Consider the following 16,867-nt stretch of genomic DNA (forward strand, 5'->3'; position numbering starts at 1 on the left):
ACCTGGAGTTCCCACAGCTGCTAAGGGAACCTCTGGTGCACAACCCAGCTTTGAGGCACCTTGTGCCGAGCCTGACCTCTGCCAGCCTCATGGCCATTCTCATCCAGGTGCATGTCCTCCACCTGAGCCATCTCCTTGACCCGCTTGGTTGGCCTGGCTCTCACCCGAGGGCCTGATCACCTAGCTAGGCATGTGCTCCATCTACTACATGGGCCATCTCCCATGTGACATCCAGGCTACCCTCCCACCAGAGCCAGCAGCTACCCTGGATGACCATCTCCAGGCATGCCAGGTCCCCCATGCCACAGATCTCCCAAGCAAGGCTTTTCCCATGCTGCTAGTCACCCTGGCTGTGGCCGGTGAGCTTGCCAGCATGCCTAGTACCCTGCTGATGCTCCCCATGCCTCCTGATAATGAAACAGTTTACCCCTTTTCTTTTCTGTCATATAGAAGCCTATATTCCTGGGTGGTTCACATCCACCATACCCAGGTGCTGGCAGGCCACCCCAATACACCATGGTGATGGCACCCAGGGCCACCAGATTTCCCACTGGCCCACCCAGCTTGGCACATATTGTATAAGCCACGAACAAGATTGGTGACCTTCAGTGGCGGTTGCTGCACAGCATCCTAGCCACTGGCATGTTTTCATCCCACTTTGACCCAGCCGCCTCAATGGCCTGCCCCTTCTGCCCCAGGTGCATTGAGGAGAACCTCTTTCACACCTTCCTTGACTATTCATGCCTGCAGCTGCTCTTTGTTACCCTCAAACCACTGCTGCAAGTACTGGGCAGGAGCCTCTTGGAGGCCACTTCGTGTGCTCCTACCTATACCAAGCAGCTGAGCAGGGCACCATCTGCCTGGCCAACTTTCTACTGGGTCAGGCCAAGATGGCCATCCTCAAGAGCTGCCACAACTGGCTTGCCAGGACTGGCTTAGATGATACCCTGCAGCTTTTTGGTGTAGGCGCACTTCTCACTGGAGTTTGAACATACTGTGCTCCAGCAGGCAGTGCCCACCTTTGAGGCAAGCTAGGCCCTTCAGAGAGTGCTGTGCCATGTGGAGGACAGCCGTCAGCAATACATGCACTGATGTCATGACCAGTCTGGGTGACTGGGCAGGCTCAGTGTTGGACTGCGACTCCTAGCTCATGCCTCACCATGGTCCCTCCCCAGGCTAATTTTTGCTTTTTTCTTTGTGTGGGAAGTTGAAGGTATTGTCACTTGTATGGTTGGATACAGCAGGGTAGGAATCATTTGCTTACACCTCATGCCTAACATGCTGTTATGTGGTCAGGATACTGGCCACACGATCATGCAGACCAAAGCCCTCTATAACACAGTGTGATGAATGTAATGGCATGGTGCTCTTGGTTTGATGGTAATTTGTTTGTGTTTGCTTTGTATATTGGACCTGGACCCCAGAGGGGCCAACTTTTTGTACCCTGAACCTCTAAATAAAGTCCTTCCCTCCTGTTCTAGGGAAAAAGAACACACTATTTAGATATAAGCCAATTAGGTCTGTCAGGAAGAAGAAAAGTGAGGAAAAAAATGTTGAGAAAATGTTGAGAAACATTTTTGGAGGGTCAGCCAGGCCATGGCTCAGGAACCCAAGAGATTTCCTTGTCCAAAAGTCCCATGTTCAAAAACCCATGATCCTGAGACTGGCTTCTTCAATTCCCAAATTTGAACCAACTGGTGAAATAGGATACAGCTAGTTACAATGTTTAATAATTGGCCTGTGATCCTAACATGTTGACTCTAACATGTTAAAGGGGTAATAGATCACTCTAATAGCTTATTTGCATGGCCTATGTTGTTTTCCTCATTGTGGCTGTGCAGGCTGTTGTGCAGACATGGACTGTGTATGCTCATTGGGTATACACTGGATCAGCAAGAGCACACTTATTTGAGAATACATCTAGGAAGAATCAAGGGACAGGAGAGCAGAAGTATGGCCTTTCCATAATTCCCAGCAATAAGAAGCCTGAGTTTAGATTCCTACCCTACCTTCCTCCACTTCTCACCAAGCTTCAACCTCTCCAGGAAGGAAGGGCTTAGAACTAGGGTGTCATGTTCCCTGGGAAACAACCCCTAACAACTCATCACTAAGAGCTAAAATGTGAGTATGTTGTTCACTTCCAGCTTCAGTGTCCAAAGCCTGTTATTTGTAGGTTTTTGTGGTCTTGCATTTTTGAGATATAGATGCAAGTACACATCCAGAATGGGCCTGTGTTTCCCCAGATCACTTGCCAGCCAGATCACAGCCTACCAACCTTTCTTAATTTAGATGCACATGTTTAAACACCCACCTGGGAATCAAAACTTATGGGTGAGTGCCAACAGGGCCATTTGCATGGCTAGAAAGTTGTTGCAAGGAGAACTGGCATTCCAGAAATGCCAGAAGCAGAACTTCCAGCACAAGAAGGTGCATACTGAAAGGAATGAGAAAGGAAGCAAAAAGTTCCTGGGAGGGTCCTGGACCACTCCCTTTTCAAGGACTTCATTCATTTGGCTTTGACATCTTAGAATGCAATTGCATTTTTTCCACAAAAACCAAGTTGATACTTTGAAATGTTTTAAGTTCCCACTGGAAAATCCCAGTAATTTTGGCAGTTGTAAACATCCCCATCTCCATCCCCTGGAATTATCAGCTTCCCCAGGACTGACACACATGTAACCATGAAACCCCCTAGGTCCTAGACATTTTTTCTCTCTCAGTGCTGTTCCTCTAGAATCCCTATAGATTACACTGCAAGTTCCCCCTCCTGGGTATCTCCAGTAGCATACTTTGAATGGATCTCTCAAGTTAAATATACCTCTTTTCTCTTTCAAATGAAGTCAGAGCTATAACCCAAACACACAACTATCAGAAAGGATAATCCAATTTTCAGAAGTGTCATTCCCCATCTCTCCCTCTCTCTCTCCCTGCTTTTCTCTTTGGCTAGCCTTATCTCTATCCATCACTCTACCTGTAAGAATGCCTTTCAGTCTGTACTTTCTTCTTTAAAGTATATTTTTCACATCTATACAGATGCCATTCAGCTTACTAGGCTGGAACTGGCAATTTCCAATATTGGAGTAGCAATATTTCTAACTTTGTGCAGGGCTATAATGTGTCTGTAGGAACACAGACTTTCCAGACAGGAGCAGACCTGCTTTTCAGCTTGCAGGATTGCCTATCTCCAAGGTCACTTGGCATTGCAGAGAGGTCCTAAGGAATTTTGCCAAGATCATTCATATACCATAGGCAGAGTTTCTAATTCAAGGCACTGATGCGGCTGTGTCCTTTTCAACCCAGAGATGATAATCCTCTTATCAAGTCTTTGTTCTGTTCCACAAACCACAGGACCAAAGCGTAGTAACATCATGAAATGTCTGCCTTTGTCTTTCTATTTTAATATGTTTTACCCCCAGGGTGAAAGGTAAATAAGGGTTCTTGTTTGGCTATTGTACTACTTACACTGAGCTCTTTATTTTCTCCTGTGATGTCTGATCTTCTGTATTCCTTCCTGTGTTTCTATCGCTATTTTCCTCTCCATTTATATCAGTGAATTCTAGAGCTGTTTTAGGTGTGAAGAACCAGATAGAGACTCTAAATCACACATTAAAATGTACATAGACTAATATATGGTTTTGAGTGTGTATATGCACCTGTGTGAGAGAACAGGAGAGAGAAAGTAAGAGAGAGAGAGATGGTTGTCTCTGGAGAAAGGCAAACAAGCAATGACAGCTTGAAAGAGAGCTCATAATTCAGGGCAGATGCTTTTAAGATGCATAATGCTTATATTTGTCCCCCCCTTGCTCATGGCACATACTGCTGTCATGAGGACAAACAACCTCAGTAGTGTGGTGACAGAATTTGTCCTTACTGGCTTTCCTCTACCCTGGCCATGGGATGTCCTGTTTTTTCTACTGCTTCTGACCATCTTCACTTTGACCTTGACTGTGAACCTTCTCCTCATTGCCCTGGTGTTCACTGAGCATCAGCTCCATACCCCCATGTACTTCTTCTTAAGCAACCTGTCCATCCTGGAGATTTTATTCGTTGTGTCTGTTACTCCAAAGATGATGAAGAACCTGCTCTCCCAGGACAAAACCATTTCCTTCTGTGGCTGTATTGCTCAGTGCTACTTCTATTTCTTGTTTGGCATCGCTGAATTCTTCCTCATTGCTGTTATGTCCTTTGACCGTTATGTTGCAGTCTGCCAGCCACTCCGCTATCACATCATTATGAATGACCATGTTTGTGCTCTTCTCACCATGGGATGCTGGTTGGCTGGGGTCCTCCTCTCCCTATCCCCATCCCTTCTTCTGATTGGGATGCCTTTCTGTGGACCAAACCTGATAGATCACTTCTTCTGTGATTATGCACCACTTATTCAGCTGTCCTGCACTGACACACGCTTCCTTTTGGTCCTGGAGACTATCCTTGGCATACTAGTGCAGTTCAGCTCCTTGGCTTTCACACTTGGATCTTACACATACATAATCACTGCCATCCTGCGCATCCCCTCAGCCACAGGCAGACAAAAGGCTTTCTCCACCTGTGCCTCTCACTTTACCGTGGCCTCCATTTTCTATGGCAGTGCCATCTTCATGTACTGCCTACCCAGTCAGGGACGTTCCCCTGATGTCCAGAAGGCAGTGGCAATGCTAACAATTGTGGTCACACCACCCCTGAACCCTTTCATCTACAGCCTGAGGAATGAAAAGGTCAAAAACGCCTTGAAAGACTGTGTGAGGAAGAAAATATTTCCGTTTTAAGAATCTGAGCACTGGATATAGCTACTGCAAAATGACTGAAGAGCAACTGAATTTCATGTTCTTCAGAGCACAGTGGGTTTCATGGCAATACTGCTTCAGTCACCTTTCTGAACTTCCATGTGCTGTGCTTTTCCTATTGCATCTCCTGGTGCAAGTTTGTAGATGTATGGTTATTAGGACTTGTAGTAGAGATGATATCTTTTATTAGACCATCAAGATTTTTGCAAAAAAAATGTCTGTAATTGCAAGCTTTTGGGTACAAACACCCATCATCAGGTATTGGAGAAAAGATTGTAAAAGTTCTCCTGGGTAGAAATGAAAGTTAATATTTCATAGGATTTCACAGAGGAGTCAATATAGTTCTCACTCTTAGTCTGCAACCTGAATGCATTCCCATAAGCATTTCAGAATATGTAGTTTATTAGAAAACTCTTGTTAATTTGATATATATCCATATTTTCTTTCAGAATATCCCACCAAATAACTATCTGGAAAATTTCAGTAACATTGTAAAAAAAAAGAAAAAAAGATTTTTGTTTAGAATAGGATATACTTTTCTGCTGTTGTTTTACTCTGGATTGATTTTTTTTTTTTTGGCTGCATATTCATAAGAGATGCCCTTTTAATTAGCAGAGTCAGTGCTTATTTTTAACCAATTGTTTTATTTCAGTCAGGAGGCAAACTGAGGTAGAATTTTAGATTTTTCCCCTGTGTGAGAGGAAGAGAAGCAGCAGTGGGTCAGCAACGAGAGGGTTGAATATGGGAAATATGTTTCTGGTTGCACAGGACACAGGTATAAATGGAAGTTATGGAACATAAGAATATAAGATGTGCCATAGTGGGTCAGATCAATGATCCATCTAACCAAATATCCTGTCTTCAACAGTGGCAGGAGTGAATACGTTAGAGGGAAAGCACTGAACCAGATATTTCTATAATGATCTATCCCCTATGATCATTCCTATAATGGCAAAATCCAAATCCCAAATGGCATTCACCATTTACTGGTTTAGAGATGCCAGAGAAAACTTCTACAACAACTCTATTCAATAGCCATTAATAGATCTATCTTCTATGTATTTATCCAGTCCTTTTTGGAACCTGGCTATGCTATGTCTCCACCACCTTCTGTGGCAATGAGGTCCACATTACATAAAAAGTAATAAAAAATTGCATAAAAAATAATTTAGTGCGTTAAGAGAAGGTACTTGTTAAGAGTAAGTACGAAGGAAGACTGGGATACAGTTTGGATATGGGAAGATAGTCTCCTAAGTGAGAGACAGGGAAGAGGGGGGGTTAAAGTGTTTGCCATGCCATCTCAGAAGTCTGTTTTTCTTTCACACCTTCTGGGTTACACTGCTGCCCTGAGCCCTCTTTGGATAGGGTGTTATATAAAAATAATATCTTTAAAATAGCTGTCATTCTAGTAAGTGCAGTCACTGCTTGTTTTCTTTCTTTTCCTGTATTAGAAATATTAGTGTTACTAGACTACAAAAGAAGGCATGTACAAGATAAAATATTTCAATTAGTATTAAGTAATATGAATTAAAAAATAGTGGAGTATTTCAGCTGTTGTGTTACACCATACTATATGTCAGTTAATATATCACAGGAGATCAGCCAAATCATATTATGCTGTTTTACTACTACAGTATGATACATTGTGAAACATTCAGAAGTATACATTGGCGACATGTTGGTGGGGTAGGGGAGGGCACATGCCACCCCCAGATTAAAGCGCCAATGATGGGATGCAGGGCCTGGGGCTGTAGCCTGGCTGGAGACAGTGTCTGGCAGCAGTAGACACTGCTGGTGGTGTGGAGTTGTGCCCTCCCAGTCAGCACTTATTATGCATCATTTAGGCAAGTATATGAAAATGAAAGGGCTGTCTGTAACATCCTGTCATGTTGAACTTAAATCAGGAAGAAGGCGGGACAGGTTGACACTTTTAAGATTTAACTCATGCAGAAGTATATAAAAATGAAACAAAGGCTATTTTTATATATTTCAACATATTTTAATGTATATAGCTGTGAGATATTTGAATGTATTTGCTGAATGTGCACATGAGAATCTATGCTTTATTTTTGCTTGTTGAATCTGCTGATAGCAGCTAATTCATAATTTTACTTTATGTTCAAAATATATTTAGTGCTGGCGAGAATGATGGCACTCTTGCTCACAGTGGTGCTTTGAGTCATTTTATTTCTGAATGAACTTGGAAAAATGCAACAATATAGTTTTCCATCGTCGATAGACTGCTGAATTTCAGCAATAGGTTTTGAATCAGAAAGTGACAATCCATGGCAAAGTTGAACAAGTTTCTCCAAAATAAATCAAACATGTCATGGATGGCCCGACAAAAGGAAGAAAGGAAAGTCCCTGAGAAACAGATCTTCAAAAAAGATACAGTAATTAGGTGGTCATTAGGTTTTGGTAGAGTTAGTGAGAGGAAAATATGTCTTTCTTGTTCTATCTTCTTTCCTTCCTTTATTCTACACAGTAAAAATAAATAATAAAAGAGATATACTGTTGTTTGCAGAAGCTTTTTGGAAGTCAGCCACAGAAAATGTGCTTTCAGGACTGGACTTTAAAGGAATCAAAGATGTTTAGGTATCCACATTTTCCATGAAGTTTATTGAGAAACATACATAATCTGAAGGCAAAATCTCCATCTCATCTTAGGCCTTCCATGCATTTTCTTGCCAGGTGAAACACCAAGAATATAAATTTCAGAGCCACCAGGCTGCAATCTATGTAATGCTTAAACAACAGCCTAGTTAACATATCTGCAAAGAGACAAATGTGAGTGCATTATTTCTCCTTTTGTTAGCCATTGTAATATTTTGTCCATAAAACTTGTTTTTAGAATGACAGAATCAAAAAAAATGAGGGCTGGAAGTCCAACCCCCTGCTCAAAACAGGGCCACCCTCCAGAAGACTGTGTATGGTGCCTGCCTTGTGGCCTGATGGTTAAAGCACTGTCCTGGGAAGCAGGAATAACTCTCTGGGTAGGGGGAGCCTAGAATCTGTGTCTCACAACTAATGGATTCAGCACAGCATTTAACAGGGAAGTGTCTTCCTACTTCTCCCTCTTGCTTCTGGCAGGGTGGTTCTATTTCACCAGATGATGAAATAAAATCCAAAAGTGAGTGTGAACACCAGAAAATGGCACTTAGGTGGGCGGGTAAGTGCCATTTGGATATGTAAGATAATTTGTATTCTTGATTCTTTAGATCTTTCCCATAGTGGCTGTGCAGCAACAAAAATGAGAGACATCTATTTCCTCAAATAGCTGAATGATTAGGGCACTCACCTGGACAGCTAGAGGTTTATGGCCCCTCACCCACAGGGATTATGGGGCTTTCTGTCTTCCTAGTGCATCACTCCAGCCACCATATGAGAGGTCAGCTATTATCTAGTGCCTTCCCTGGCATTCATGTTGAAAGCAGGTTCACTTGGCAACCGTGAGATGGGAGATATGTGGGGACAAGAGGAAGGGAGAAAGTCAGAGGGTGCGTGGGTCTTCGAGGTAGCACCCGACCTGTAAGGAAGGGGACCTTGGATTCTTGCTCCCCTTAAAACATAAACTTTCCCCATTTATTTCCTCCCATCTGTTTTTCCAGAGATTATATTAGTGGCTCAGTTTCAGAAGGAAGTCTGGCCTGTAGTGTGATGTTTACAGAGTTGGGCTCTGAGTGTCCCTCACCTACAGAGGGTTTAAACCAGTGCCTCTTTTGCTTCATAGCACAAGACCTCCAGCTAAGTGAATGGCATGGCCACTGAACAGTGGGGGCGGGGGCTAGAAGACTGGTAGGCCCACTCAGAGTGCCCTTTTCTGTTCCTGAGGCTATGTTGGGTAGTCATGGGTTATGAACACCTCTATTTTCATATATCTAAGGGTGTTACACATCCACAGGGGGTGTGCTTAATGTTTCTGTATTGATCAGAGGAAATATAGATCTTTCCAAATTTTACATACCGAGCTCTACCTATTCAGATCACTCCTGTCTAAGCTATCCCACAAGCACCCACAAATCTCTTCCAATGTCCCTCAGTCCCTGCCTATAGCCAAAATGTTATCCCCAGTTTGGACTCTCAAACATCTTTATCAGTTTCCTTGATGCCCTACTCGCTGATGTCAGATTTCCCCCATCGCTACCCTGTTTGACGAGGTAGCTCTCAAACCACTGAAGAACTGATTAATTGTATTATTATTATTTTTCTATCTGCCTTTCCTTCCGTCTTCTGTCAGTCTTTCATCAGTTTATGATCCTCCAACTTTTTCCAGTTCTTGAATTCCTTTTAGACCGTGGTCCTTTGGGAACATCTCTGACACTTTCATTTGTGAGTCCCCTGGGTGTGGTAAGAATTAGGCACTGAATTTATGTAGATACAACACGCATGAAGAATAGAATAGAAAAACATGATCTATGCTATGTGTGAACAGCCAATTTGATGCTGAATGGGTCTTTTTATTTCTTCCTTCCTCCAAATGATCTTGCTAGCTACCTTCACCTGAACGTCTCTAGTATGGATGAGTAAAGTACAAGGACACCAACAGTTCTCTCCATTATTACAATCTTAATATTTAAATTTATATATATACTGTGCTGACTGCTATTGTTGCACCCTCCAGAACACAGGAACAGCCAGCCGAATTCAGATTACCTTTACATCTACATCAACCTACTTTCTGCAAATAGGAAAGCCAGATGAGAATGAACAACCACAGCAATATAGTGAAAGAATTTATCCTTGTGGGCTTTGTCTTGCCCTGGTTCCAGGAGATCCTTTTATTTGTACTGCTGCTGGTTATCTTCCTTTTGACTGTCACAGGGAACCTCCTCATCATCACACTGGTATGTGCCGACCGTCAGTTCCACACCCCTATGTACTTCTTCCTCTGCAATCTCTCCATCCTGGAGATCCTCTTCATCCTCTGTGTCACACCAGAGATGTTGCAGAACTTGCTGTCCCATGGCATAGTGATCTCTTTCTGGGGCTGTGTTGCTCAGACCTACTTCTATTTCTTCCTTGGCACCACTGAGCTATTTCTCATTGCTGCCATGTCCTTTGACCGCTACACTGCCATCTGCTACCCACTCCACTATTCTATGATAATGAGTGGATGGCTCTGTGCCCTTCTCGTCCTGAGCAGCTGGGTGAGTGGGTCTCTCTTCCCCCTTTTCCCTTTCATCCTGATGATCAGGTTGCCTTTCTGTGGACCTAACAAAATAAACCATTTCTTCTGTGACTATGCTCCACTAGTTAAGCTATCCTGCACGGACACGCACCAGCTCTTGGTTGTGGAGTCTGCCTTCTGCTCCATGGTGCTGTTGAGCTCTCTGACTGTCACTCTGGTTTCTTACACATACATTATCATCACCATCCTTCGTATCCCCTCAGCCACCGGAAGGCAGAAGGCTTTCTCCACCTGCGCCTCTCACATCACCGTGGCTTCCATATTCTATGGCAGCACCATCTTCATGTACTCCTTGCCCAGCCAAGAGCGCTCCCCTACGGTCCAGAAGGCAGTGGCCATGCTAACATCCGTCCTTACACCATTGCTAAACCCTTTCATTTATACCCTGAAGAATCAAAAGGTAAAGGAAGCCCTGTGTTCATCCCTAAGGAAGGGGATATTCAAACCCTAATACTCTGAGCTCTAAACACTGCCCTTGGTAAGGTCTAACGGGTTCTTTGGCATCATTGTATCATGAGTATGAGCATATCATGAGCATACAGTGTATGTGGTAAGTGCATCGCTATCCCCTGTTTGCGTTCTGTAAAATTATATACCTCCAATGTTGGGATTCATGTCCTTCCTTGTGTGAGGCTAATTTTTGCAGTTGAAGACTCAATCCAGAGATCACTGCATTTAAAGCAGACCTCCCAGTTCACAAGTCATCATGTTGAGATTTTTCTTTCTATTCCATTTCTAGATTTTTTTCCCCTTAAAGATGTTTCCTAATATTCTGTTTATACTGGGTAATGTGTTTTTTAAAAAATATATTTAAGTTTTACATAGAGAAGTAGGGTTTTTTTATTAATATCTTAGATTTTTACCTTGAGTAGTTAAAATTCTACTCTTTTAATGTGTACAGTGCATGCTTTTTTTTCCAGTGTCTTGTGCCAACATATTAGTTTATTTTATTAGGACACAATCAAGACTGCTGATCTAGGTAACCCCTTGTGTACTATGTACTATTTCCTATGGATTATTAAAACATAATACAATAAATATTGAAAGAGAATTCTTCAACCATAAGATTACATGATAAAAATTTTAAGAAGTAGTAATGGAAATGGGATGTAACTCACTATATTATGTTGTAAACTAAAATATCCTTAGTAGTATTGCATAATATAAATATGTCATGACGTAACACATGATGTGACACTCTAATATAACTTCTGTTTTTTAAATGAGTAACATATTTCAAAATGTTTGCTTCTGAAAGGATTTGACAAATGAAAAATGACTTGTTTTAAAAATCTAAATGTGTTCAATGTTTAAATGTTTTAAAATGTAAATGTGTAAAATTTCATTGAAATGAAGTAGATTTTACCTCCCCCTCCCATGTATTAGAGGGCTTTCTCCAAGGATTTTGACCAGAAAACTTTCTACCAGCTCTGAATGACTTGTGTTATCAGCTTTGGGCCTTACTGGGCATATCTACACATTATATTAATGTGATGGAATAAACTCTGGTACAGTTCTCACCAGAGTTTATTGCTCCCAGGTACAGCATATGAACATGTACCTGGGACCATGCCATGGAGGGGCTGACTAAGGCATAAGGTTACTTCAGTGTGGGACTAGCTGGCAGGCAGCCCCCACACTATAGCACCCTTGTGCTCCAGCCAGCCCCAGTAACCGCCTACTTGTGCATTGCAGTACAGTAAATAACTTTGCCATAGGATAGCACTTGTGTTGGGCAGTACTATCCTATGGTGGAATTAATTAGTTTACTCTGGCCTAATAGGGGTTTCTGTATAGATGGTGACACTTTACTGTGCAATTAATTAGTCAACTCTGCAGTAAAACATCACATGTAGATGCACCCACTGGGATCCAGGAACAGGGATTTTTTTCCCCCCTTCTGAACACCATCACCTGAAATTCTGAACAAAAACATTTACCTAAAAGCAATCCTATTTAAAAAATGAACTAGCAGGGGTGGAGGAGAGAATTTTTGAAGTCATAAACAACTTGTTCCTGTGTTTAGTTCAATCTGATGTGAGATAGGTGTTATGGGAGCAGAAGGTGCTAACAGTTTGCACCTGATACTTGCAAAGGATTTAGGTGCATGTCCAGTAAACAGGAAATCAAAAAAAGAAATCAGTAAGAAACTATCTATTCATGTTTGCGCAGCAGAACAAAAGAGTACCATAAAAGGTCATGAAGCAATGGCTTCAGCCAAGTAAATTTAGAATAGACATTTGAAAAAAATCTTCCTTACTGTTAGAAAAGCATAGCTATGGATTACATGGCCCAGGGAATGGTGGAATTTTGTTCACTGGAGGTTATCAAGAAGAGGTATGATAAGCATTGTTCAGGGATGATTTAGGAGTAGCGTACCTGCTTTCTTGCAGGGGATTGTATAATTTCCCAATAAAATCTAAGCACCTCCTCCCTAGAGGAGAGAAAAAAATGGCTTAATGGCAAAAGATCCTTGAAAGCCACTAGCATCCTGCATGACCTCAAGCAAAAAACTTGATTTCCTTCCGTGGACCCCCCCATGGGGGAAGTGTTGTCATGACTTCCACCAGATTACTTGTAAGATGCAGTACTATAAGTAGCAACATTATGTTTGTGTGATGGAAACAAGTGAATGACTTTCCAGTGATTGGAATCAGTTGGGGTGAGATGTCTAAATTACTTTTCCAAACCAGTTCCAAACCAGTCATCTAAACTTAGGTGAACTTAGGCATGTAAATCACAGAAAATAATCCAGATCAACTTCACTTCATTAGCCCCAAAATCACTAAGTACCCAAATTCATTCAGTTATACATTTAGTCTCAGTCTGAGTATCCAGTCTGAGCTAGAGCCCATTTCCAGCAAGGAGATAATAAACCTTCTAAACACCACTTAAAATCCTCAAAGATTCACAATCCTTTAGGTACCTCCAGAGCATTGTTTGGGGTTCAAATCCCCCACTGTGTTCAGTATTTCCTATAGGCACAATCTAACAATCTAAGTACCTTAGAGTGTCCAGACTGTGGAATGAGCTCCCTCCAAAGGTGGTGCAATGTCCTACCCTGGAAATATAAGAGGAGGCTGGACAGTCACCTTGCTGGGGCCACCTGACCCCAACTGTCTTTCCTGCCTGGTTTAGGGGGCTGAACCTGATGATCTTCCAAGGTCCCTTTCAGCCCTTTACAGTCAATGAATCTATGAACCCAATCAGTGTCCAGGGGCTAAGATTCACTCTCAGAGGTTCTTAACTCTCTCCTTTACAGGAAGTCCATACACTTAGTCCTCCCTTTTTGGATCACTGTACCATGGGGGAGAGGCACTCATGTTTTAGGTGTAGCAATATTTCAGTCAAGGCAAAGCCAAAGTGGAGGTACCTATAAGTTCTGCCTTGGCACACTGGTCAAGTATGATTCAACTTTTGCAGTCTTCCTCTATGAAGGGAATTACAAAGAGGATGGATTGTGGGCTTTCCCATAAAGCCTTGATCCCAATAGTACTACTTTCAAGAACATCAAGGCCTAGTTAAGAATCTAGGACAGGAGACATAACAACTACTAAGGTCCAAGGGTGCCTATTTGATTAACTTTACAGCCATTAAGTTTTGTTATTGCTACTCTGCCCTGACAAAGAACCCATGCTCTCCCACTTGTAGATTCCTGCTCCCCCCTGCCCCTGGCTCCACCATCCCTCACTGTGAAATATTGCACAGGGTGATTCTTGATTGACCCACAGTCTTTTGGTCATACTTCTCAAAGTCAGACCAGGCTTAGCTTTTGATGAGGACAAGCCCACAATTTTGACACCAGAACTTTTGGTAACCACATGCCTGTGGTGTCTTTCCCTTCATGCCTGTAAGGAAAGAAGTACAACCAGAAGTGAAAAGCAGTGAGGCAGCTGGCATTTCTCAAGCAACCCATTCTTTATTGCTTGACTCTAATACAGCAAGATGAGTTCCTGAATCCATGTGAGATCCAAGCAGCTGTGTCCCTTTGGGGTCCATGCCGTCTTTGTTTGTTCTACAGTCCAAGATGTATCCCCTTTTCCAAGCTAGTTTCCCACATTGAGCTCCTTTCTTCTGTGGCAGCCCTTGAAGGAAACCTTCAGTGATTCTAGCTCTCAGTGAGTGGCTTGGGGGTCTTTTTTTTTTTTTTTTTTTATAGGTCAACTGGTCTCACTCAATTCATGATAGCCCCAGCATTTTGGAGTCTTAGTCTTGGTATTCTGTGTGAGTTAGACCTATGAGAACCAGGCACATGAATGAATTCTGGCAATTAATTTCAGTCTAACAAAAATGACCCAGAGTTCCAAAAAACTCATTCTATTACAGACAATCAGCCCAGAAAACCCCAGAAAAAAGAAAACCAAGACAGAGAAAATACATGGATGGATGGAAAGTTGGTATCCAGAAGGTAAAGAGGGAAGTCATTGTGACTAATTATTATTTGATACAATACCGTAACACTAATAATAATAAAAAATAATAATAGTAAGCAATACTGGAATGGTAGTAATAATAGAACTTTGTCATCTTCTCCTCTCCTACTTTTTGTTGAATTATTGTCCTCAGGGAGTCTCTCTGTGATCAATTCATCACTGAGTCTTTGGGGAGTTGTTAGATGCAAATACTCAGTATGTCACACAGACTCAATATAAACTAATTCCAGAGGATAAAATAAAAGTAATTTTTCACTCCTAGTATCTACTGTTTGATGCAGAATAGACACCTACATCAAAAATCAGACCTGGGGGAGCATTTACCCCAGGATCCAGTCTGAATGGTGTTAGGTGCAAGCTTCTGTGTACAGGGAAGTGCAAAAATCCTTAACCAAGAAAACTGCAGAATGCCCTGTTCATACGTTAGATTTTATTGCTGATTTACATTATGGGTGAGATTTTTAAAAGAAAATTAGATAGACAGACAGGCAGACAAACAATCACAAAAAAGGCAAAAAGAGGGGTTTGTGTAGAACAATGATATGATAATACATTGCTTAGGGTAAGGATGATGCCAGCCTGAGAAGCAACAATAGCTGTATGGTAGAATTTGTCCTGCTGGGTTTCTCCCTGTCTCAGTCCCTGGAGATCCCAACTTTTATGGTGCTGCTGCCTGTCTTCCTATTGACTCTGACTGGAAACATACTCATCACTGTCCTGGTGTGTACTTCTTCCTCTGCAACCTCTCCATCTTCAAGGTCCTCTTCATTTTCCCTCTCACACCAAAGATGCTGCAGAACCTGCTGTCTCAAGACAAAGTCATCTCCTACTGGGGCTGCCTTGCTCAGTGCTACTTCTACTTCTTCCTTAGCACCACTGAATTTGTCCTCATTGCCGTCATGTTTTTTGACCGTTATGTTGCAATCTGTCATTCTTTCCATTATTCCATCATCATGAATGGACATGTCTGCATCCTCCTCATCATGGGATGTTGGGTAGGTGGGTTCTGCTGTCCAGCATTGACTTACATTTTCCCTTAGCTCTCACATATATCCTTTCCACAGTAGTATTGCTCAGCTCACTGTCCTCAGATCACTTTGGTGTCCTACATCTCCATTATCACCATGATCCTGTGCATCCCTTCAGCCACAGGGAGAGAGGAGTCATTTTCTACATGTGCCTCTCATATTACTGTGACCTCATTTTTTTATGGCAGTGCCATCTTCCTGTACTCCACGCCTAGTCAAGGGCACTCCCTGGATGTCCGAAAACAGTGGCTGTACTAACAACAGTGGTCACACCACTCCTGAAGCCTTTCATTTTCACCCTGAGAAATGAAAAGGTCAAGGAAGCCTTGAGGGACTGTATCAAAAAGAAGGTACTCATACTCTTAAGAAATTAATAGTACCTTGGACTTAGCAATGCTTGTTACAGACTATTGTTTTATCCGGACTGTTACGGTATCACAATGGTAAGAGATAACTGTACCTAGGTCCTGTTTTTGGTTTCTGCAAGAGTAGCCATACTCATTTTTTTTAATTTTGGGAAGGATGGAAAACAACCATTCACAAATTAAAACAAAACACATAAATCCTAGGGCTGGTTATATCAAATAATTCCCATTTAAAAGAAAAAGTCATAATTTTGACATTTGGAATAAGAACTTACGGTAGAGGTGATATCTTTCATTAAACCAACTAGGTTTTTGCAAAAAAAAAATGCTTTTAAGTTAATTAAACATGAAAAGAGTATTTTCCTTCCAAAATTGCTCAGAAAACAAAAATTCCGAAAATTCTGAATATTTTCTGAGTGGAAATAGCTTGATAATTTCTCTAGAGATCAAAAACTGTTAGCTTGGAATTACTTTTTTCTAGGACATTTAAGGCAATTAATGTTCTAACTTGTACAGTAGGTACCCTTTCTTTTCTTATTGAGGTGTCAGTGTTTCAAATAATTGAATGCAACTTGAAGAAACGCTTTCTTGATCTAATAAAAATAAAATCTTACAATAGATATTTAGTATCAATTGCTATTAATTATGTTAAAAACAACATAAAATGAAACAATAGTGTCTCTTAATTGCTGTATAATGTCTTATGAAATGTAAATACATGACTTGATGAGACCCGTCACAAAATGCCAAGTGAAATTATGTCTGTCATTAAATAATGTAAGAAACCCACCTATTTGAACATAAATAATATTTTAAATGAAATGTTTATCATGAAATAGTGATTTTTTTTCCAAGCAGAATATCATAAAAATATTTTTTCTAATGGATTTATTTTTTCCACATGGATTTATTTTTCCTCATTGAAATTGATAAGACTTCAAGAAATTGATGCTATCATGCCCATAGATGTTGCTCTTTTAGACAAAATATTTCAAAAGGAAAAATCATTCTCACCACATCTAAATGTATGCAGGGGCTGATCCAGGATTTGGCAAAGGGGAGTTATAGG

General features: G+C 41.5%; 2 protein-coding genes and 1 pseudogene across 2 annotated transcripts; all 3 read left to right on the forward strand.

Annotated features, from left to right (window-relative positions):
* The first annotated feature begins 3,824 nt into the window (after positions 1 to 3,824).
* LOC149862513 (olfactory receptor 6M1-like) lies at positions 3,825 to 4,766 on the forward strand. The gene has a single exon (XM_090053960.1). The coding sequence runs from the start codon at positions 3,825 to 3,827 to the stop codon at positions 4,764 to 4,766; it is 942 nt and encodes a 313-aa protein (XP_089910086.1).
* A 4,721-nt stretch (positions 4,767 to 9,487) lies between these two features.
* Positions 9,488 to 10,423, forward strand: LOC149862514 (olfactory receptor 6M1-like). The gene has a single exon (XM_090053962.1). The coding sequence runs from the start codon at positions 9,488 to 9,490 to the stop codon at positions 10,421 to 10,423; it is 936 nt and encodes a 311-aa protein (XP_089910088.1).
* Positions 10,424 to 14,262: 3,839 nt separating this feature from the next.
* On the forward strand, positions 14,263 to 15,807 carry LOC149862515 (olfactory receptor 6M1-like; annotated as a pseudogene).
* Positions 15,808 to 16,867: the final 1,060 nt, after the last annotated feature.

Source organism: Crocodylus siamensis, chromosome 6 (assembly GCF_052110815.1).
Source record: "Crocodylus siamensis isolate JL-2025a chromosome 6, ASM5211081v1, whole genome shotgun sequence".
Classification (NCBI taxonomy): Eukaryota; Metazoa; Chordata; order Crocodylia; family Crocodylidae; genus Crocodylus; species Crocodylus siamensis.